This window comes from Panthera uncia, chromosome D4 (genome assembly GCF_023721935.1).
Source record: "Panthera uncia isolate 11264 chromosome D4, Puncia_PCG_1.0, whole genome shotgun sequence".
Taxonomy (NCBI): domain Eukaryota; kingdom Metazoa; phylum Chordata; class Mammalia; order Carnivora; family Felidae; genus Panthera; species Panthera uncia.
Window position 1 is genome coordinate 55,383,143 of NC_064807.1, and position 23,696 is coordinate 55,406,838.

At 44.3% G+C, this 23,696-nt stretch overlaps 1 protein-coding gene across 2 annotated transcripts; it reads left to right on the forward strand.

Annotated features, from left to right (window-relative positions):
• Positions 1-1,418: 1,418 nt before the first annotated feature.
• PHF24 (PHD finger protein 24) lies at positions 1,419-21,915 on the forward strand. Of its 2 annotated transcripts, XM_049625327.1 has the most exons (8): positions 1,419-1,638; positions 14,849-15,230; positions 15,873-16,058; positions 19,413-19,491; positions 19,806-20,011; positions 20,359-20,519; positions 21,036-21,131; positions 21,451-21,915. In XM_049625327.1, the coding sequence occupies exons 2-8, from the start codon at positions 14,853-14,855 to the stop codon at positions 21,545-21,547; spliced, it is 1,203 nt and encodes a 400-aa protein (XP_049481284.1). In that variant the 5' UTR covers positions 1,419-1,638; positions 14,849-14,852; the 3' UTR covers positions 21,548-21,915. The 2 variants fall into 2 exon arrangements, with proteins under 2 accessions (XP_049481284.1, XP_049481291.1); XM_049625334.1 differs by lacking the exon at positions 1,419-1,638 and having other exon boundaries at positions 15,103-15,230; positions 15,938-16,058.
• The last annotated feature ends 1,781 nt before the right edge of the window (positions 21,916-23,696 follow it).

Genomic DNA, 23,696 nt, shown 5'->3' on the forward strand with positions numbered 1-23,696 from the left:
AAAAAAGAATACTGGTTCCCCAGAAATAAGTACTAATTTTAGAATTCCATACATTAATGATTAGTATCCTTTCCCTTCTCATTGGCAGTACAGTAAAATAGTTAGAAACTTGGGGTCTGAAGTCAGAATTTAGAGACTTCAGTCTCATCTCCACTATATATTAGCTATGTGACCTTAGGCAAATTGTTTAATTTCTCTGTGCCTTATTCTCATCACCAGCAAAATGCAGAAACAACGTACAGTCCCTCAAAGGAATGGAATAAAAATTAATGACTTAATATAAAGTTTTTAGAATAGCATCTGGCACTTTGTTTAAAAGTGACAGCAATATATTGTACTATATCGACCTTATATTCCCTTTTGGTAAGTGCCATGATCTTAAGGACAAAACGAGTTCCCCCCCTCTTTTTTTAAATCCCCTATAGCACCTAGTACAGTGTAGGACAAATACTAGATGCTCAGAAAATGTGAATTGTATTTGAGATAGTATTTGAATGCACAAGAAAATGAAGGTATGTTAAAAATGTAAATGATGTTGGGATGAGCACTGGGTGTTGTATGGAAGCCAATTTGACAATAAAGTATATTTTTAAAAATGTAAATGAAATTACAGAAGGTGTTTGGCATATCATTTGCATAACTTCAATTATTTCTTTATAATTTGTTGCTAAGTGCTTTATGACTTGATCTTTTTCTTGCCCTCTTCAGAGTATACAGTTTGTTTGGTGTAATGCGTGTTATAGCTCTCAGGACTTCTGGCCTCCTGACAAGCTGGCTATTCTGATAGTCTGAGGGATGAGGCTTCTGCAGCAAAAAGTGGGTTACATTACAGTACTGCCTGCTGCTGGAGATGGAAGACCAATAACCTCTGAAAGCAGCGCGCAGGAAGAGTGGGGGCAGCAGGGCGCTTTGTGAAGGCTCATTGAGACACTCCGCAGTGGGGTACTGCGAAGGTGAGTGCCCTAACGCGCGGGTCGTCCCCCCGGACGCCTGACTGGGCAGCTGGGCTTGGCGAGAGAGGAGAGGGCCCCGGCCGAGGCCGCTTGGATGAGTCATTCTCACCTCCCCAGGCAGGTGCGGGCTGCAGGACGCTTCGCCTCGGCGGGCGGGCAGGAGCCACGAGCCGCCGCGGAGCCCCCTTCCGAGACGCCTCCTCGGGCCGGCACTGACCTTGCCGTTGGCTGCCCGGCTGCCGAAGACCCGGCGCCGCAGAGCGGGGAGCTGGTCGGGGGCGCCCACTGGCACCCGGACCCACAGGTCGTCGGAGCCGGGCGCCGCCTTCCTGCGGTCCCTCAGCGCCTCATTCCTGCGCGAGGTCGCCAAACTAAGCTGCGAGGGCCGTGCCTCGAGGCGCGGGAGGGCGGAGCGCGACGCGCGCCCACCGGCCCGCGGAGGTCTTCTGGCGCGGGCGCACGCGCCGCAGCCGCACGGGGCGGGAGACAGGGAGGGTGGGTGTGCTGGGGAGCGCGCGCCGCCGCCGCCGCCGCCGCCGCCGCCTCAGCCTGCTGCTCCGCCTGCGCCGCCTGCTCCCGGCGCTCGGCCCCAGCACGCCGGCTCCCGAGTGGCCATGGGCGGCGCGGGGTCCGCGGTGTAGAGTCCGCCGACCCCGGACCCGCGTCCCGCACCGTGACGGTCCCGGTAAGCGGGGGCGGGGGCGGCGGGAACACGGCAGGCACCCTACGGGACGGGTCTGCGGGCCGCGGACAACCCTCCGGGGACTCTGAGGTGTTGTGTGGGAGCCGCCCCTAAGGGAGTCCCTGTGTAAGTAGATAACCCCCCGAGTGTCCCTGCCTCTGCCCCTTGGGAAAGTTCCGGAGGCGTGCAGGGAGCCGCCCCCATGGAGGACCCCTGTGTGAACGGAGACTCCCAGGGCTGTCTCTGCATTTGCTGCCATGGGGAGGCACAGCGTGGAGGCACTGCCTACCCACAGAGACCTTCTGTATAACTACCGGAGGCCAAGGGTGGTCTCTGGTGGTGTCTCAGTGGAAGACCGTTTGAGAACACAAGGGAGCCTCAGGAGCCTGCGCGGTGGGGATGGACCCCACAGAGGACCGCTGTATAAAGGAATACCTTAGACTGTGCCCTGGAACTGCCTGGAATGAACCTCTGACTGGAAGGAGAGGATCCTGCTGCGGGATCTAGGCCAGGAGTAACTTCCCATATGCCCAAAGGACTTTAGCCTTGACCTTTTTAGGGCTCGGTGTGCCCTAAATTGTGCCCCTCCAAGGTGATCGAGAGGCTGGGGCCCTGTGGGGCTGCTGCCTTTGTCCATTCCTTCCCCGACCCCATTAGAAAATGTATTTTCCGTGGTAGCCCAGGTTGTCTCGAAGCTGGATATTTGTGGAGGCAGGAACTTCTATTAGAGCAAAGGACATAAGGGAAGGGAGGACAAGTGAGCCCTCTGAAGCTAAGATAGGAGACTTGGGGCCCTGGGCTTGACTATCCATAAGCAAGCAGTAAGACAGGTGGAATAATTGATGCTGGCAGGTCCTGGAAGAGAAAGTCCTTTGAAGGAAGGAAGAAAAGATATGTAGGATTATTGAGCACCCATATACCAAGTACAATGCCAGAGGTGTTTAACATCTCATGTAATCCTTACAACAGCATTATGCAATTATCCCCTTTTCAACGTTAGGCACTTTAGACTCAGAGAGGTTTAGCAATTTGCCCAAGGTCACAAAGCTTGGAATCCCGAGATCGGTTTTCGAAATTTATTTGGGAAAAAGTGTCAAGGAGAGGCAGAAGCAAGAATGTATATTTGTTAAGTTGCATTAAGATACCAGGCGTAGTATATGGTATATGCAATAGTAAAAAAAATATATATATGCAATAGTATATGCAATATATATGCAATAGTACATGGTCGGTAAATGTGATGCCTAAATAAGTGAATGAGGAGTGTTTAATTGGGGATGAGACTGCTGCAGGAACTGATTTCCCCAGATTTCAGGGTGTGGCTTCCTTTACTGGCAACCCCACTGTAAGGAGGCCTCTGGTTGTCTCTGGACTTAATTGAGGCTGGGAAGAAGCCTCTGGGTGTGGTCTTTGATAGGATTTGGCTGGGGAACAAGAGGAATGCTTCAGAGGATGGTGTTCTAAGACTACCCTCCCAGCTTGCAGAATCCTTGGGGGAGAGGTGGGAGAGACAGGGTCACTTTTAGGAAACATGATTCATAGTGGCTTTGTGGCCCTCTGACTACATGCACCAACAGACTTTGGTCCACAGATAACATGCAGGACACTTTTTTCCCCAAAGTGCTTCTGCATGATGATGAGGAGGGCAGAAAAGGTGCAGAGCCAAGGAAGGTTTATTGGGAGTCCATTTTCTGGGGAGGATAAAGGGTCTGTACCTAACACAGTGATGCACCCTCATCTCACCCCTTTGGCTGTGTTAGTGCTTTCATTCCACCTGAATCCCAAGGGTGCAAATTTGGGACCAAGGATAGAGTCTGGTTTCTTGTCCAAAAATGGGATAGTGAGGGAAGTAAGCAATGTATTCATCAGAGAACCATTCTGAAAGAGTTTTCCTGTTCCCCTATTATCCTTCTTCCACATAGCCAAACCTAGTGACATCCTCCCTTAATAGAAGTGGCTGTCTTCGGCTCCTGGGGTTACTTAGGAAAGATCAGGCTTGTGAGAAAACAAAACAAGCTGATTTTCCAATTGTTAGCTTTTCTTTTTAAACTCAGTGGTTGCCTGATGCATGGGTGTGGCACCTCAGGCACAGCTCCCTCAATGGAGTAAATTCTGACAAAGGTTTACATTGGTTCATCACTTCTCCATTACAAAGTGTTTAAAATCCCCCTTTCAGTTTACACCCCTCTCATCAGCTTAAAACACCAAAATAAATAGGGTTGTGTGTGTGTGTGTGTGTGTGTGTATTTTTAATATTTATTTATTTTGGGGAGAGTGCAAGCTGGGGAGGGGCAGAGAGAGGGGGACAGAGGATCCAAAGCCAGCTCAGAGCTGACAGCAGTGAGCCCGATATGGGGCTTGAACTCATAAACTGTGAGATCAGGACCTGAGGTGAAGTCAGACACTCAACTGACTGACCCACCCAGATGCCCCATTTTTTTTTTTTTAAGAAAATCAAAAGGAGGGGCGCCTGGGTGGCTCATTCAGTTAAGCATCTGACTCTTGATTTCGGCCCAGGTCATGACCTCATTGTTCATGAGTTCAAGGCCCTCATTGGGCTCTGCACTGATGGTGCTTGGGATTCTCTTTCCTCTCTCTGCCCTCCCCACATTCTCTTTTAAAATAAATAAACTTAAAAAAAAAAAGAAGAAGAAGAGGAAGGAGCAAGCCTGGAAATATGACCTTTGCTCCAATTCAGAATATGTCATTGGGTTTTTTTTCCTTACATTCTTCTTGGTATCACACCCTCTCATGTCCCTGGAAAAATTGCTAGGTGGCTTCAGGTGCTCCCCAAATATTGCACTTTGAATATCATCTCCCTGATGTCCAGCATTGGGTAAACATAAAGATTACAAAAATCCTAAGAGTACTAACTCTCTGCTAAACACAACATGAGTAAAATCATTCCAGAATGGATGTGAAGGATGTCACCTGGTGGCCTTAATCTACTCATTAAAAAAAAAAAAAAGCTCTCTCCAAAGGGAAATAAAATGGGAGAGAACTTCACGTGCATGTACTGATATACCTGGGTTTTACTTATGGACTTTAATCTTCCACATCTCTGATCATATTCTTAGCCTTTAATCTTCCACATCTTCTCTGATCATGTTCTTAGTTTTCTTCTTCCTACATTTGCCATATTTTTGACAGTGCTTCCTTTTCCTCAAACATGAATAGGACTTTCCTCAGCCCATTTCCCATACTCCCTCTATTTTTTCCAGTACACCTGTTCCTAAGTGGATCATATTTATGCAAATAATTTCATTTGTCTTTAGTTACAGAATCTTTATCTTCTAGTCCCACCTGCTTTTCTCCAACAATGCTCTTGGTTTCTGCTGTCTTCATTTCCCAGATTGATTTATTCATTCCTGATGGGAATATCATTATCCATTCCACCCTGAGTCTTAATGACCAAGTTCTGACAGGAATTGCTTACCAGCTTTGGACCAAGAAACCAAGACCGTCAGTTTATAGATGGAGACATGATTACTTTTTCCATTATAACATCCCTCTCCAATTCCCTCAGAGATTCATATATATTTACTAAGTGCAACCTACTTGCCAGGCACTATGCTAGATATGTATGACAGTTGCTTGCCCTTGAGGAGTTACATAGAATCAGTCTGCATGTCTCTAATCATTTACTATAGAGTAAGAAAAGTAAGGGGAAATTATAGCTTTACAGAGTACCTATAGGTTATGTGCCTCCTCTGGCAGCTACACTGTTAACCTCCCTGACCTTACCCTCCCCAAATTACTTTTGCCCATACGCTTTGAGTGAACTGCCCACACTCTTAGCTTCTTATGATAATGACAATACCTTATATTTGGATAACTTGTTATAGTTAGAGCCCTTTTACATACATGATTCTATTTGTTTTTGAGGAATGTTTCATCTTCCTGGGGTCTTCTTACTAAAGCAACAGTGTGTGGGGTGCCTGGCTCACTTTCTCTTTTTCCTGTTTTTTTTTTTTTTTCCTTTTTGGAGTCTCCTAATCAAATTTATGGGTCTCCCAGAGGGAAAGCGCCAGTGATTCACTACAGTCACCACCTACCAGCTCTTAGGCTATGGAGAAGAGTTTCCTGATGGGTCCAAAAGCCAAGCAACATGCTCACTGGTCAGTTCTGTAACTTATCAGGGCTATCCTACCACCTGACCTCAGAAAATTAAATTATCTGGGTTTTTTGCCTCCTGAAATCCAAATACATATTCCCTTCTAAACAAATATTTTAAGCATACTGTCTCAAACAAGTTTTGTGGGGCTGATTCATATGTGAAGGCAGTTTTGCTTGCCTATTTCTATCCAGCAACCAGCTGGCTTCATACCTCCTGAGCTATGATGGAGTCCCCATATAGCAATCCATGCCTTGGCATGTGCTTTTACCTCTTCCTGGAATTCTTTTTTTTTTTTTCCTTAGCCACTCGGGTAACTCCCACTCATATTTCAAAATTTAGCTCAAGCAACACCTTTTTTTTAAATCCTACACTCATGCCCCCTACACACACATATACACTGCATTCTCACAGGCTGAGTGAGATTCCGTTTGTTCATTCTACCAACAGTTATTAAGTGCCTGATTTGTGCCTGACACATACTAGGCTGCACTCAGCAAATATTTGTAGAATCGATAAACAAGTAAATATAATTAAGGTGTAATAAGTTTATTAAATGGGGTTGAATCTGTGCTTCAGGGGCCTACAGCAGAGAACAGGAGTGCTTCTCCATCTTGCTGAAAAGCTCTGCTTGCTAAGTGCAGTCACACCAGCCAGTCACTAATGATGTGCTATTTCTTAACTGTTGCTCTGCTTCTGTGGGAAGCCAGCACTGTGGCTTTTCATGAAGACTCATCCCAAGCCCCCAGAGGCTAAGGATCATGCCATAATTGTGTTCTCATGTATATTAGAGCTTTGATGGCTTTTAGTAAATATTAAAAACAGGACCTCCTTCATGTATCACTCTCTTGAGCAGAGTTCAGGAAGACAGTTTTTATTCACTCTTTAGGCCTTCTGCTGCTCGGAAACCCCAAAGGAGCCCTGTGCAGTTGAGGCTGACTATGTCCCTCTGGACTGACTGAAGCCAGTGCTGCTGTGCTGGATAAATAGAATGAAAGAAGAGAGGGAGGTACCAGGTATACCCTTTCAGAGTCTGCAGATATGAAAACTAAAAGTAATCTGTAAATTACAGCTAGTCAACAGGAATGGTTGATTATGAACAGGCTCCCAGAGCACTGTCATGAGACACTGCATTCCTAAAGCAAAACTCTTTGATGGCTTTTGTTTAAAGTCTTGAGATTGATGTTGATGTCCGCAGTGAGCTTAGAGTCTGTGCTATGCATTTTGCATTTTTTAGACCCTGGTTCTGCTGATTTTCCATACCCTTGTGGCTAATTACCTTCTATGTTAAGTATGTGACTTTCCCTGAGGCTCTCAATCTTTTGGGCACATGCTTCCTGGAACCAACTGTCAACCACCTTGAAATTTTTCACTCTCATGTGCAGATGCTGCACATGCTAAATTTCTCCAGCCCAAATCCAGTGGGGAAGATATACATTTTCAAGCTTCCTACTTGTGCCCTTAGGGCAACAGCCCTGTGGGCCAGGCCACAGTGCCACAGGACACACCATAAATGCAGGAGACCATTGATCTTGATAATATTCTCTCTTTTCTTACTGTGGTTATACAAACTGGCTAAATTCCAAAATTCTATAGCTCTCCCCTGTGGTCAGAGAAATTACCCATAACTACTATATGGTTACTTGTTCTCATCCCTGCTACCCCTGAACCACCACCATTCAGGGTCCACCTCTGGAGAAGCAGAGTAGATATGATGAGATGAGCGGATGACTCTGTAGTTTTTAGAACTGAGTTCTGAAGATTTAGTTGTCTCTCTGGACAATGTTGAGGAAGAGAAAGGGTACTGACACCATGATCTCAAACAAACTTCTTATGTTGTTCAGTCATCTCTGCAACATTTATTTAACAAAGATTTATAGAACCCATGCTCTGTGGAAGACCATGGGAACCATATAAATTGTTTTCTCTTTTGATATCACTGGAAACCTGAAATTCCTTTTTCCACCTGTTCAACCCACTTTCTGGTTATTTTCCTTTGTCCCTCCACTCAGAGGTTTTCTTTGCCTTGTTGCAACCTAGGAAAGCCCTCATAACCTCTAAGCAATCACTTTTAGATGCTTTTGAGCTTTTTTCAAACAGTTGCCAGCCCTATATCAAGAATCAGATGAAAGAAATAAAAAGCATCCAGATTGGTAAAGAAGTAAAACTTTCACTATTTGCACATGACATGATATTATATATAGAAAACCCTGAAGATTCCACCAAAAAACTACTATAACTGATAAATGAATTCAGTAAAGTCACAGGATACAAAATTAATTTTAAAAAAAGAATCAGGGGCCCCTGGGTGGCTCAGTGGGTTAAGCGGGCGACTTCAGCTCAGGTCATGATCTCATGGTCTGTGAGTTCGAGCCCTGCATCGGGGCTTTGTGCTGACAGCTCAGATCCTGGAGCCTGCTTCCAATTCTGTGTCTCCCTCTCTCTCTGCCCCTCCCCTGCATGCGTGCGCTCTCTCTTTCCCTCTCTCAAAAATAATAAACATTAAAAAATTTTTCATAAAAATAAAAAAAGAATCCGATGAAAGCAAGTACAGTAAATGTACCTTACATTTAGCATGCCAAGTGAGGAGACTCCTGCCTATTATTAGGAGGGCTATTTCCCAGTCTTCTCATAGGTACAAATCTTTATAGAGAGCTTGGGAAGTGGTTCCCTAGCTGCCTTCCCCTTCCTTACTTCTCCACCAGCTCCTTCTATGAAGCAACCCTTCCTCCTCTTACTCTCACTACTTTGCCCTTGTAAATATTATCACTGTGTTCTAAGCATGTGCTCTGCAGAGAATGGGTGTGTCTCGTACACACACCAAGCTGCCCACATATGTCTTACTGCCTGACAAATACATCTAGACCAACTTCTCTTACCCAAAGAAGGATTTTGGTTTTGTCATCTGTTTTCATTTCCTCCAGATCATATAGCCAAACAGCTCTATTCTACCTTCTTGTCCCTGTTATTCACCACCCCCCTGCTCCTGCCGTCTGAGGTTATTTTCCAAGCCTTCCTTAGATACCACAAATTCTCTGGCAGTAACATCATTCTTGAGACAGTCTTTTTATTCTTCTTTCATCTCTGTTAGGGAGGTGGAAAACCCAATTCCACCCATCAGCCAAAGAAGTAATCATTAGTTACCATTTGTGGAATCTTTACAACTTGATTTCCTTTTAACTCACTCTTCTTCCTAGGACTTCTTCCAGCACAGGAAGGGCCAGGTTTTTCTCAGCAGGCATTTGTTTTTACCCATCACTAATCACTACCACTTGTTTCTCTAGAAATTAGAGCTGATTTTGTTAATTTCTCAAACACCCAGGTGCACATCATGGATATTTCAACACACTTGCTTTTAATCAAGGTGTCTTTTGTATACAGGTTTGGTCCTCTCTGTTACGCATTAAGGGTTTAAACCTCACTCTTTGAAGCCTACTTCTATTGTGTCCTCACAGTTTACTCTTAAAATCAAAGTCATGTTTATTCAAAATGACTTTGGGCCTTGTTTGGATTTTGGCGGTTTCTTTTTAATGGTTCTGCTCTACATTTTCCGCCCTTATGGACATAAAGTGGCCTAGAAAACTGAACCATCTCAGGTAAAAGCAATAGAAGTACTCCAGGATCCTGTGGTCAGGGATGGAAAGTGGTTTTTAATTTGTTTTTATGTTTGTTTTACTGGTGGATGTCATCTTCAGTCTTCATTGAAGTTCCTTTAAAGATAAACTCCCCAAACCACTACAGTGACATCATTAACAGTTGAGATAGCTTAATAGTGATTCTTGTTATCCTTACAGAGAATAATGGGTTGTAGCAGGACTACAATGTGTTGGGAGATGCCTGTGGTTAATTTGCTGATACACTATTAATGAGTCAGTTCACTTATAGAGCAGCCCTCTTCATTGGCTGGCCTTTGCTGAGAACTCTTACTGCATTATCTGAAAAAGCCAGTGGGAACCAAATGCATACCATTGATTTTCCTCCAATGAATCATTCTTAAAAAAATGACTTTCGTATAGTTATTTTAGGTCTCCAAATAAGCATTTCTCAACTTTGTTTCAACCTATACTTTCTTGCTAAGAAACCTAAATGTCTTATAACTAATCCCTAAAATTTATAATACAACTTCTGGAAGGAGGCTGCCCCCAATTGTACTTTTTGTATCTCCCTAAGAACCAAGAGGACACTGTCAAGCTCTGCTGTTTTGTAGTCTATTTTACAAAAAAAAAAAAAAAAAGTGATGACTTTAATAATTGCTTTACAGATATAAATATGTATTATAATTTATTCACTTCTTCTATCTTCTCTCCTCCTGGGGTTCAGATATATATCCCCCACCTGCCCCCAGGATCCAGCCAGTGAGAATCATTGCTCCGATCTTTGTGTTCTATTGGATTAAATCAGTTTTTTCTCTTTATTTATGGCATGAATATATCACAGGTTTTTAAATAATCCTCCTATTGACATTATTTCCACCTTTTTATAATTGTAAAAAAATTAGCCGGTAAATATTCTTTTACCTTTATGCACAAGTCAAAGAGGATCAGTCTCTCAGTAGGGTCTTCTTCAGTCAAAGATATGTTAGTAGCTGTCCATCTCTGTTAGAACCACAGACTCTTTTATATCATTTTATTTTAATTCTAGTATACTTAACATAGTATTATATTAGTTTCAGGTGAACAATATAGTGATTTAACAATTCCATGCATCACCCAGTGCCCATCATGACATGTGCACTCTTTAATCCCCATCACCTATTTTGCCCATTTCCTCATCCACCTTCCCTCTGGCAACCATCAGTTTTAGAACCACAGACTTTTTTTTAAAATAGGCTCCACACCCAGTGTGGGGCTCAAACAACCCTGAGATCAAGAGTTGCATACTCCACCAACTGAGCTAGCCAGGCACCCCCTAGAACCACAGACTCTTAAAACAAGCTTGAGAATTCTGTTCTTGTACCACAGCAGTCACGGGGAAAGCTTACTATTCCACAATGTTGTCCTTGTCTTTTAGAAGTAACCATCTTTAAATCAAAAGACAAAAATGTGGTTCTCTAATCAAAAATGTAAAATTATTCAAAGGCTGTATTTTTCAAATCGCAGGTCCATACTCATTGCGAAGTCATGAAATCATTTGAGAGAGTCACTATCAGGATTGTTTTAATGAAATAGGATAGAAAGGATAGAAAATATCAGGGGGCATCACATGTAGTATAAGTAGGATTGTTTCACAAAACTACAGGTTCAGTTCTAGATTTATGAATACATGTTTATAACCATATGTCTACAGAGTCACATCATAAACAATATTTCTTACTATGGGTCACAGTCAAAACTTTTGAAAAACATACCATGAAAGTTTTCTGAGGAAAACCCTGTAGCCTTGGAAATAATTGATCGTGAAGAAGGTCTGCAGTAAAGGGTTGTGTGTCAGTTTTACATTCTCCCTCTTGGTGTGGTGTGTCTGTACCTCTTGCTCTAAGTGGGAGACTTGCTTCCTACCTATCCATAGCACAGCTGGTGCTCTTGAGGCATGTGAGCAGTGTCTGGAGACTGTAGACCCAGCCTCTTCAAGAATACTCTGGATCCATAGCCTCAGCAAAAGCACTAACATACACACATTTTCCTCTCTACTCCTAGGCCCACCCAGACTAGATACCTGTTTGGGTTATTTGTAAAAGAATATGATAAAAGAACATGAACATTATAAATGTTTAAGACTACATAATCCAAACATGATCATTAACAGAGAGCTAAAGCCCAAGGCAGTAAAGGAAGGTGTCCTGGATCACAGCAGATCCAGAACTAGAACAAGTTATTTTGTTTCTTAAATTCCACTAGTTAGTTGATTTCAAACTTCCCTGTCAGTAAAAAACAAAAACAGAAAAACAAACAAACCCTCCTGCCCTCTTAGTAAATCAGTCAGAGAAAAGCTGAATAAAATACTGTATGATTTCAAATACAGGGAATCTAAAAACACTGAATTCCTTGAACTCAGGGCACCTGAGTACAGTTGGTTAAGCATCCAACTCTTTTTTTTTTTTTTTTTTTTTTGCCAACTTAGCTAACATACAGTATGGTCTACTTCAGTAGTTTTCCATGACTAATCACTTACATACAACACCCAGTGCTCATCCCAACAAGTGCCCTCCTCAAGCTCATCCCCCATTTTCCCTGTCCCCCCAACCACCCACCCCCATCAACCCTCAGTTCTCTATATTTAAGAATCTCTTACGGTTTGCCTCCCTCTCTGTTTGTATCTTATTTTTCCTTCCATTCCCCTATGTTCATCTATTGTGTTTCTCAAATTTCACATATGAGTGAAATCATATGATATCTGTCTTTCTCTGACAGACTTATTTCCTTTAGCATAATACCCTCTTGTTCCATCCATGTTGTTGCAAAGATTTCATTCTTTTTCATCACCAAGTAGTATTCCATTGTGTGTGTGTGTGTGTGTATATATATATATATATATATATATATATATATATATACCACATCTTCTTTATCCATTCAGTTGATGGATATTTGAGCTCTTTCCATAATTTGGCTATTGTTGATAGTGCCTCTATAAACATTCAGGTGCATGTGTCCCTTTGAATCAGCATTCCTATATCCTTTGGATAAATTCCTAGTAGTGCAATTGCTGGATCTTAGGGTAATTCTATTTTTAATTTTTTGAGGAACCTCTATACTGTTTTCCAGAGTGGCTGCACCAGTTTGCATTCCCACCAGCAGTCAAGAGGGTTCCCCTTTCTCTACATCCTCGCCAACATCTGTTGTTTCCCAAGTTGTTAATTTTAGCCACTCTGACCAGTGTGAGGTGGTATCCCAATGTGGTTTTGATTTGCATTTCCCTGATGATGAGCAATGTTGAGCATCTTTTCATGTGTCTGTTTGCCATCTAAGCATCCAACTCTTGATTTCAGCTTAGGTCATGATATTGAGGTTCATGAGTTCAAACCCCACATCAGGCTCCATGCTAACAGTACAGAGGCTGCTTGAGATTCTCTCTCTCTCCCTCTCTCTCTCTCTCTGCCCCTCTCCTTCCCTCTCTGCCCCCCCCAAAAATAAATAAAACTTTAAAAATATTGAACTCATAGAAACAGAGTACAATTATGGTTGCCAAAGGCTGAGGATAGGGGGAAATGGGGAAACACTGGTCAAAGGGTACAAATGTTCAGTTATAAAGTAAGTTCTGGGGATCTCAGGTACAGCAAGGTGAGCATAGTTAATACTATTTTGTATATTTGAAAGATGCTACAAGAGTAGAGCTATAATGTTCTTAATATAAGAATGACAAAATGGTAATTATGTGAGGTAAAGGATGTGTTAACTAGCCTTATTGTAAACATTTTTGCGATATATAAGTATCAAATCATCACGTTGTACACTTTAAATTTATATCGTGTTGTATGTCAATGATATCTCAATAAAGCTGGGAAATAAATGAACGTAAAACTGCCCTCTCTCCCTTTACCCTTTATCTAGTCAGTTACCAATTTCTCTAATTTTGTTTCCAGGGTATCAAATAGACTCCGTCAGCATTATTCTTGCTGTCATCATTTCAGTTTAAATCCTCTACATCTTGCCTGGACTATTATAGTAGCCTTCTAATTGGCCCTAACCTTTCCTCCTACCCTTTGCCACCTCTTCACCCACACAAACTGAAAATAGCTTCCTACCCGTTCTTCAGGGTCCACTTTGACTCCCAGTAGTGTGGTCTTAACCTCCCTTTAGGCATTTCCAGTACTTTGTCTCACTCTTCTTTGAGTTCTGATATTAAGTAGCTTTAGTGGTGAGACTGTTCTCCTGTCTTCTATGTCTTATGATGAGTAGTTAGTGCTTTGCACATTGTGCTGTTCAATAAGCCTTGATTATAACGGATTGAGAAAAAGGCTAAAATGGACTCTCTTTTTCACTTTACTTAGAAGAAGCATTCCCCAGCTGAATTCCACTAAGACCTTTCAGGCTAGGAAATAGCAAACCAGCTTTGCAATGTGCCATGTCATGCCCTCACTTAACAGTGCTGTACCCTGGTACTGCAAAGGAAGAGCAGGGATAATGTTACTTCTTAATCTGTAAAGGTTTTATTGAACAGTTCATTAAAAAAAATAACACTAGTGGGGTGCCTGGGTGGCTCAATCGGTTCAAACCGATCGGTGCAAATAGGTTCTAAGTGTCTGATGGGCTTAGATCTCGTGGTTTGTGGGTTCGAGCCCCGCATTGGGCTCTGTCCTAACAGCTTGGAGCCTGGACCCTGCTTCAGATTCTGTGTCTCCTTTTCTTTCCGCCCCTCCCCCACTCGTGCTCTGTCTCTCTTTCAAAAATAAATAAACATTAAATTAAAAAAAAACATTAGTGAAGTTTTAAAAATGTGAGCAGCACCTTAGCACTTGTAATGGTCAGGTTGTCTATGAAAGAGAAACACACCCACAAAGAAGCATAGCTACCAATTAGAGGGGGCAAAGGATTGTTTGTGACCTTAACCATACGGATCGGGTGGTACAGTTTCCTATCTAATTAGGAGTCCCCTAAAAATAGGAGATCATTCACTGTGACTGAAAAAATGAGCATTTTATGTGGATTATCCCTGGATGCACTGTGCACAGCACTTATTGGAGGAGTGTTTCTTGTCAGAAGTCTGAAATGTATTGCTGCAGTCTTGCTTTAAGCCTTGGGTCGTCTCATGGGGCAGAGGAAAGACTTGGGCTCTGAAGTTTCTAACTTTCTCAACAAAGGCGTGGGACCCCTAGACCTGATTGGCTTTGGGACACCAAGAAAGACAGATATACAATTTCACATTTGTAGAATACTTCCCAGTCTACTAAGCACTTTTTAAGCTCATTTTGTAATGTTATCCTCATGACAGCCCTGTGAAGTGCACTGGGCAGATAGCTTCCATTTTTATAAATGAGAAAAACAAACTCACAGAGCTAGTTAAAAATAGCAGAGTCTTTTGACTCCTTAACAAGTGTTCTCTCCACCTCACCATGCCACTAAACTCCAGAAAATCTTGCCATTTAGGTGAATGGTTGAAACTGATTGGCCCAACATGGCCATTGGTTGAGTCTGGGCCCCTCTGCTTTTTGGTCCACAGAGCCATGGGGGTGTTGATGTCCAAGCGGCAGACAGTGGAGCAGGTGCAGAAGGTGAGCTTGGCTGTGTCTGCCTTCAAGGATGGGCTACGGGACAGGCCTTCCATCCGACGCACCGGTGAGCTTCCAGGGTCCCGCCGTGGCACCGTAGAGGGCTCTGTCCAGGAGGTACAGGAGGAGAAAGAAGCAGAGGCAAGCACTCCAGTGCTCCAAGAAGAGAGCAGTGTCAACCGTGCAGCCTGGGAGAGGCTCCGAGATGGGCGTGGAGTGGAGCCTGAGGAGTTTGACAGGACTAATCGTTTCACGCCCCCTGCGTTCATCCGCCCTACCCGGAAGCTGGATGATGACAAGCCTCCTGATATCTGCTTGGAGCCCAGAGAACATGTGAGTATCCAGTTAAGGCACAATCCTCAAGTCTTAGACTTTCTGAGGATCAGAGAGCAGGATAGGACGGGCTGAGTATAGTTAAAATGAGACTCAAAAACAAAAGAACTCCAGAAAGGTGCAGTTGAGTCCCGAACAATCTTAAAGAATTTCTTCTACAAGAATAAAAATGTTACATCCTGGATTGGTTTTGTGAGAGACATGAGGCAGTGGTGATAAGGAATGACACGATAGCAGGGATAGTAGTATTCCCTGTAGGAGGCATTTAGAAATATGTGGGCATTCAAGAAGGTCACAGTGAGTGGGAATTGCTACTGGTTTTTGATGCCAAGAAAACCAGGGATGCTAAGTGTCCTGCAATGCTTGGGACAGTCTTTCAGAACAGATTTTTTTCCCAAAAAATCCTAGTAGCATCCCTCTTCAGAAACATGATCACAGAAGCCTGAGCATATGGAAAAGCTTACTGATTCTTGTCTCTCCAAGAGAAAGCTCCATCATCTCAACACTGCCTTCAGTTGGAGCTGTTCCTCTGGGCTTCTCCAGGGACACTCAGCCCCGTGTAGGTAGCTCTGTGTTTGGTGGTCATAGGATCTTGCTGCCTACACTGGAATGAATACACTCCCTATTTATTCCTTTCCTCAGGTTGTCAATGATGAGATGTGTGATGTCTGTGAGGTCTGGACAGCTGAGAGCCTCTTCCCATGCAGGATCTGCACCAGGGTTTTCCATGATGGCTGCCTGCGCCGCATGGGCTACATCCAAGGAGATAGTGCAGCGGAGGTGACCGAGACAGCCCACACAGAAACCGGCTGGAGCTGCCACTACTGTGTGAGCCTGGACTACAGGGACAGTAGGCTGCCTCACTGCAGGGAACTTGGCACTTTTACTAGAGACCCAGTCTTGGAACACTGGTTTCTAGGCAGTGACCTAAAGAGGTTTCCAATAGTAGACACATGGATCCTCAAGCTTTCTCTTGAGGACAGGCTTTCTCTACCTTAGCATTATGACATTTTTGGACATAATTTTTTGTTGTGGGGAGTGTATACATGGTAGGATATTTAGCAGCATCCCTGGCCTCTACCCCCATTAGATGTCAGTGGCACCCAACCCCAGTTGTAACAACCAAAAATGTCTCCAGATACTCCCAAACGTGTCCTAGGGGAGAAAACTCATCCCCAGTTGAGAACCACTGAGCTAGAAGAATCAATGGGTAGGATGAGGCCTAATTACTAAAAAGTCTTTTGTTTGGAACAGTGCTTTCTCTCTAAGTCTGTGGTTGTCATTCATTGTACTCATCTGAAAAACCAACCTGAAATCCTAACCAGCTTGCCTCCAATAGGTGTAGGCTCTAACATAGGAACACTTACTTCTTAGTCCTAAGATTGTCGTTTGGTCTGCCACCTAATTCTTAGGAGCATTTGTTCTTTATCTCTAATATGATCATTATGTAAATTAAATAACAACGGTCTATTGATTCAGAACTTTGCAAATTCTATATGAATGCCTTCTAACTTTTAAAAAGACAAAAGCCAGATTCATATCCATTTCTCAGCACATCTGAATAGAGTTTAAGTCTTGCTTTATTGATCTGTTATCCTGCAGGTATCTTCATTATTCACGGATTTCAGAATAAGGAACATTTCGGCAGATCCCCCCTCTTCTTCCTACTGCCTAGAAGAAAGCAAAATTGAAGTATAGGACAGTTATTTCCAGCCACTTACACATCTTTTCCCCAGCTGAAGTATGTCATGGTAGATCCTGCTCTACACACCATCTTCTCTAGTCACCACCCCTCCAAACACCAGCCTTTTCACTCCCAGCAACTCTGCTCTGCAGTATTCTGATGTGGGACCAGGTTGAAGGTGTCTCTGTCCTAACCCCCAGCCCCACCCCAGAATATATGGCCCCCTTCTTGGCTTTCTGTCATGGTCCTACCATCATTACTAACACTTTCCAGACTTTTTACAAAGGCTTCTTCCAAGCTCTTCCCTTTTATTTCCTTCCCTTCATAGCCAGGCTTCTTGAAAAGACTCCATTAGCTCCTTGTGGCTACTCACCCACCTATAATTCAGCTTCTGCATCCATCATTCTGCTGAATTGTTTCTTTCTTAAGTCACCAGTGACCTAATTGTCAAGTCTAGTGACTTTTTCTCAGGTATCTTCTTACTTGACCTCTCTGGGGTATTTAGCACTTCCTTATTGCCTCTTCTCTTTTGGAGGGATTTGAGTATTTATGAGAGTTATTATGTAAAATATGGAAACTAGAGAAAATAGAAAATCAGTAAAGTCCTATCATATTTGTATAACCACTGTTAATATAACCTTCTACATTGTGCAACTCTCTTTTCTTGGCTTCTAGTATCCTCTACTGATACTCTTCCTATCTTCTCTGACCATTCTGAATGACTTTAGTTAATTTCTTGCTGCAGTCCTAAATGCTTTCTTGGGGCTCTGTTGTTACATTTATCTTTTCTCATTGTACACACTCTCTGCCTGGGTTACTTCATCCACTTCAGTGGCTACAGCTACTGTCTAAACACTAATGATTCCCAAACCTTTGTGTCCAGACCTGAATTTCTTATCTCTTGGATTTACATCCATCTTGTTGCCTCACAGGTACTTCACATTCAGCATGCCCCAAAACGAACTCCCCTTTTCCCCAAAACCTGTTCTCCATCCATTTATTGCCTCTGTCAATAGTAATACCACCACCACCACTCCCCAGGTACCAACACCAACTCATTTCTCTCTTTCATCCTTTACATCCAGTAAGTGATTCTGTCTCCTAATACCTCCAATCTCTCCTCTCTTCTCCATGCTCAAGTCTTAGTTTAGCCACTCATCTTTTTTTACCTGCACTATAGTGACAGCCAACTAACTTCTCCATGCATCTAGACTTTGCCCCTCTAATTCATTCTCCATACAGCAAAGAGCTGACCATGGCGCTCTGCCCTTAAAAACCATTTGGTGGGGCCCCTGGATGGCTCAGTCAGTTAGGTGTCCGACTTCAGATCAGTCATTATCTCATGGTTTGTGAGTTCAAGCCCCGCATCAGGCTCTCGGCTATCAGTGCAGAGCCTACTTTGGATCCTCTGTCCCCGTGTCTCTGCCCCTTCCCTGCTTGTTCTCTCTCTCTTTCTCTCTAAAAAGTAAATGAACATTAAAAAAAAAAACATTTGGTGACTCCTCTTTGCCCCCAAATAAAGGCTCATTTGAATAAAGGCTCAGAAATAAAGGGAATTTGAGGCCCTTAAATAAAGGGCATTTGAGGCACTTCACAGTCAGGCTTTGGCCTACCTGTCCCTTATCTTTTATCATTCCTCTTTATTTTCCTTACACACACACACACACACACACACACACACCCTACACTCCTGCCCCGCTGAACATCTCACAGTGTTACACCACATTTATTGAAAGAATTGTTTGAGTTCTTTATGAAATCCGCAAATGAATACTCATGATATGTCTGTTCCTGTTCTTTGCTGGTATTTTAGGAGAGAAATAACCTACTAGAGAGAATCTTTGATAATTTAAAGACTATAAAACTGTATATAAGTGTTAACAAAATAACATATCAGTGCTGTTTTAGAATTAAAGCTTCTATGGCACCACAAAAAGAACTCATTTGGTTTTAGTGACTTTGTCATTATGTCATCTCTTTTAAAACCGTTATGGATTATTTAAAGTAATACAGCCTACTAGGATCAGTTAGAATTAAACTTCTTTTTTAACTGAAATCCTCTTTGAGCACAGTCTAACACAGAAGCCAGGTACATAAAATGAATAAAGATGGAGCTGCTGCGGTTGATGGAGTTGGGGATTCACAACCTTGCCCACTCACTAGTCCCCTTTTCCCTTGAAGCAGCTTCCTAAGGCACTTCCAAGGAATCCCTAGGGTATCTCAGAATAATTTTTAAACTCCTGTCTTAGTAAAAGGGACTCAGGTCTAGAATCAGGATACCAGGCTTCTGGGGAAGATTCTGCCACAGTGTTGGTCAACTCTGAGCAAGTCCTTTCCCCTTTCTAGAAACTCAGTCTCCTTGATTCTGATTAGAGGCTGGGATTAGATGATCCCAGAATTGCCTTCAAATTGAAATACTATTTCCATCCTTCTTGATCCTTGGCTTTTCTTTCTTGCTGGTCTATATGGCCACTGACTCAGCTCTTCTCTTTTTTCAGGACAACCTCAACTTGCTGCTAACTGAGGAGGAAATGTACAGCCTCACAGAGACCTTTCAGCAGTGTAAAGTCATTCCTGGTAAGGCTGCACAGTGCTGTCAGATGCAGAGGGGCTGGCACATTTTTCCTCCATACTTTCTAGGATGAACCATAAAAGGAGTATTCTGGAATTTGGAGGGTAGGGGTAAATAGGTCCCTGTTGGCCAGCAGGGGCACCCACACACCTACCCATTCCCCCCACCCACCACAGCCTCAGTTATCCTGGCTATGGGAGAAAAAGACTCCACAAAAGCTATGGATGTAGGGGCTCTGGAGGGTAGCCTAGGGGTGAATGGAGATGCCCCAGAGGCTGAGGAAAGGGTGGGCATGGCTAGCATGGGGTGCCTCCCACAGATTGCTCCCTGACACTGGAGGACTTCCTGCGCTACCGCCACCAAGCAGCAAAGCGGGGGGACAGTGACAGGGCTCTAAGCGAGGAGCAAGAGGAGCAGGCAGCCCGCCAGTTTGCAGCCCTGGACCCTGAACATCGAGGACACATAGAGTGGCCTGACTTCTTGTCCCATGAGTCCCTCCTGCTTCTGCAGCAATTGCGTCCCCAGGTGAGGGCCAGCTGGGGTGAATGTCGATGGGATACTGGGTGACAGAGGCCTGGGAAGCATGCCAGGTAGGTTGGGGGAGCACTAGGTACTGTCTTAGCAGGGACCAGTACCAGGAAAGGGCTCACCTTCTACCCAGTAACAGGTGGTCCAGTGCCTAAGCTGGGGAAACTGCCCAAGGAAGATTGATTTGCATTGAACCCAACTGCAAATGTTAATGCTACCAGAAAGCCTCTGGGCAGCTTCAAAGGGAGGCTGCCAAGGTGGTAATGGAGGTAGGATTCTCTATGGCTTGACATTTTACAAAATATTTTCAGCTCCAAGATCTTAACTTGTCTCTTCTTCCCCAGAACTCTCTGTTAAGGCTTCTGACAGTCAAGGAGCGGGAGCGAGCCCGGGCCATCTTCCTGGCACGGGGCAGTGGGAACACTATCAGTGAGGCAGAGTGCCGCGGAGCCCAGCATTCTTGGTTCTGCAAACGCCTTGCAGAGGCTCCATCCTGCAGTGTCAGGTTTGCTCCCTGCCAATCCCTGGCCCCACTCACATGCCCTCATCCTTTTACCATGCCAAATGGCCCTTGGCATAAAAGGTACCTCTCTGTTTCTTCTGTCAATGGATAGGAGAGGATCCTCCTGTGCATTAGACAGTGACTCCTGTTGGGCCAAGGCATAGGGCATCCCCTCCTCCAAACTGTGGTCCCATATCAGAAAAGCCTGGGGGCTCAAGCATCCGACTTGGGCTTAGGTCATGATCTCACTGTTTGTGAGTTCAAGCCCCACGTCCGACTCTGTGCTGACAGCTCAGAGCCTGGAGCCTGCTTCAGATTCTGTGGTCTCCCTCTCTCTGCCCCTCCCCCATTCATGCTGTCTGTCTGTCTCTCTCTGTCTCTCTCTCTCTTTCAAAAATAAATAAACATTAGAAAAGCCTGGACATGCATGTCCAGAGCCATGGATGGGTTCACCAGAGTTTGGGAGGAGCCAGACCTTTCACTTTCCCACTGCTAACCACATATCATTGTGTCCAACAGTATCAGCCATGTGGGTCCCATAGCAGATAGTAGCCCAACCAGCAGCAGCAGCAAGAGTCAGGACAAGGCTCTGCTGCCAACAGAACAGGAGTCCAGGTGAGTAGAACCTCCTTAAGGGGCTGTCTGCACCCCTACCCTTTAACACACATAAGTGGGCATTACTAACTGCTACCCCAAAACAGCAAGTGCCTATCCCAGAAACCAGGCTCCAAGAATATACATTTGACCACAGATATATAGGATCAGTTGGCTGGTCTGTCAACTTGGAAGCACAGCCAGTCATACCTATGTCAGCCAAAAGCCAGGGCTTCTCTGAGTTTTGCTCAGCTCAAGCTTACTGCCACTGGGACCAGGTCTCACGAGCCTTCAGGCTCTACAGCCAATCTCTCAAACCTGTTCTTTGCTCCCACTCCAGATTTGTGGATTGGCCTACCTTCCTGCAGGAAAATGTTGTCTACATCTTGGCCGCTCGCCCCAACAGTGCAGCAATTCATCTGAAACCCCCAGGATAGCATGGAGCAGAGAAGCTGGGGGACAGTGATGTTCTCTCCCTCCTTTCCTTTTGCCCTTTCCCCCTTCCCCCCACCATCCTCTGCCTGAGACTTACGGGGATGGAGCACTGCCAGCATCTCAATTTGCCACTAAGCTTTATGGAACTGAAATCACTCTTCCCCTCTCAACAGAGGCAGTAAATGCATTGCCACCAGGAAAAGCCCTGGGAGCTGTGGCAGTATCCGCTCCTGGACCCACCCCCCTACCCTCACATCACAGACTGGACCTGCCACTGCACACATATGTGCATACACACACATATACCCATGCCTAGCTGTCCATGCCTTCAGAGACCTGGTTCTTCTTCATTGAAAAAGGATCAAAATTCCTTTGTGAAGCTCCTGGTTATAGATTGGGGGGCGGGGGGTCTCTGTTTACTCCTTCTATTGGCCGGTTCTGATTTCCTATAGACAAGTCTCTGGCCAAGTGACTCTTGATAATAGGGCACATCAGACTCACGTGCTGTCCTAGAGATGCTGACAGGTTCCCTCTTCCCCAAATGAAAATCCCTTCTGTGGTGAGCCACTGTTCTGGTAGGTGTGTGCTATGTCCCTCAGGTATGTTGGGGTGACAAAATTATTGAAAACCACCACTGGCACTTCAGCCCATTATTTATTTAAATTCTAATTTCTAGAGACAGAGAAGGTAACTAGTCTATGGAGTCCTAATTAGAAGAGGGGAAGGCAGCCCTTCCCAGGAACCCAGAATTCTAGGAACCTCTCACCACATCTTTCAAGTCCAAAAGTCTTTAGGAGAACAGTTAAAAACCAAGATGAGCCACCCTGGCCCCTGCTTTGCAGATGGGAACACATGGCCTAGAGCCCAGGGGGCCTGAATAGAACAAGTATGATGGCAAGAACCACAGGCCTCTGTATTAGATGCCTCATCCAAGTTGGCTACCACAGAGACCCGAAGCTTGATCTCCAGTGAGGACAAGGTCTGGATGGAAAAAGAAAAGGGAAGCCTTGTGCTTTTCCATCTTTCCACCTCAACTCACCTGTAGACCTGGAAAAAAAAAAGTGTGCCATTGCATAAAGAACAAGAGCCAGCCTCTCCCACAGCCCAAGAAAGAGCAGTTCCACAGAAGCCCTCAGTGAAGACTCCTTTCAACCACCCTAACAATGAGGGTAAGAAGCTGGAGCTAAGAAGAAGATTTGCATCTCAGCTCTTGATCAGAGAAAGTCTGAGCAAGGCCTCACAGAAGAAGATTCATTCTTCTCCCCATCACTGAGATAGGGCCTGAGTTGCTGCTTCTCCCTACATGTCTGAGCCCCAGCTGTCCTTACTAAGTTCTCATTAAGTTCTCAAGTCACTGCATGTTGTGGGTCAGCCCTGGCCCCGGAGTCCAGGTTCTGTTTCCAGCCTGACAACTTAGGTTTAGCCAAATTTTAATACTAGAGAGGGGGTTGGCTTGATCATGTAGAAGCTAACATATCTCCATTGTTCAAGGCACTTGTACTAAATTGGGTGCTTACAGAAGAAGTAGCATACAGCTCAGTGTGGAGATGCTCAGAGGAAAGTGGGGAGCTGCAACCAGGGTCATGGTAAGAGTACTATATGCTCTCCTTCTGTAGAAACTGCCTGATCCAGAATCAGGGTGAGAAACTTCAAGGGTTGGATTATTCAGTACTGAAATGAAGGAGACAGAAGATCAATTTGGATTCATGTATATGGCTCTGAACATTTTAAAACCCACAACTTTTTGTAAATACTTCTTAGGCATACTCCCAAGATTGATCAGCTAGGAGGGGCCATTATTTAGTTTAGCCAGAAAAAATAAAAAGCAAAAGCACAGGACTCTTGGGTCCAAGGACTGCCTCTGAAGCAGCCAGACCTGGGGTTTCACACTGAGAAGATTAAAACACATTCAGCACAGGGACTCTTGCTTATTCTCCTGGTAAATCACCTTGTATGCCAATGGCCTTGGGCTGCTGGATTACAGACAGGGAATTTTGAGTAGAGACAAGCTCTGGGCTTTGAGAGCTGAACCGCTTTTTTCTCCTGCCTCAGCATCAGTCATAGAGACTGGAAATATATCTTCTTGTTCCCTGATCCTTCACAGACAAGGTGATGCCTACCTCTGTGGAACTGCAGCTTCTAGCTTTCTGT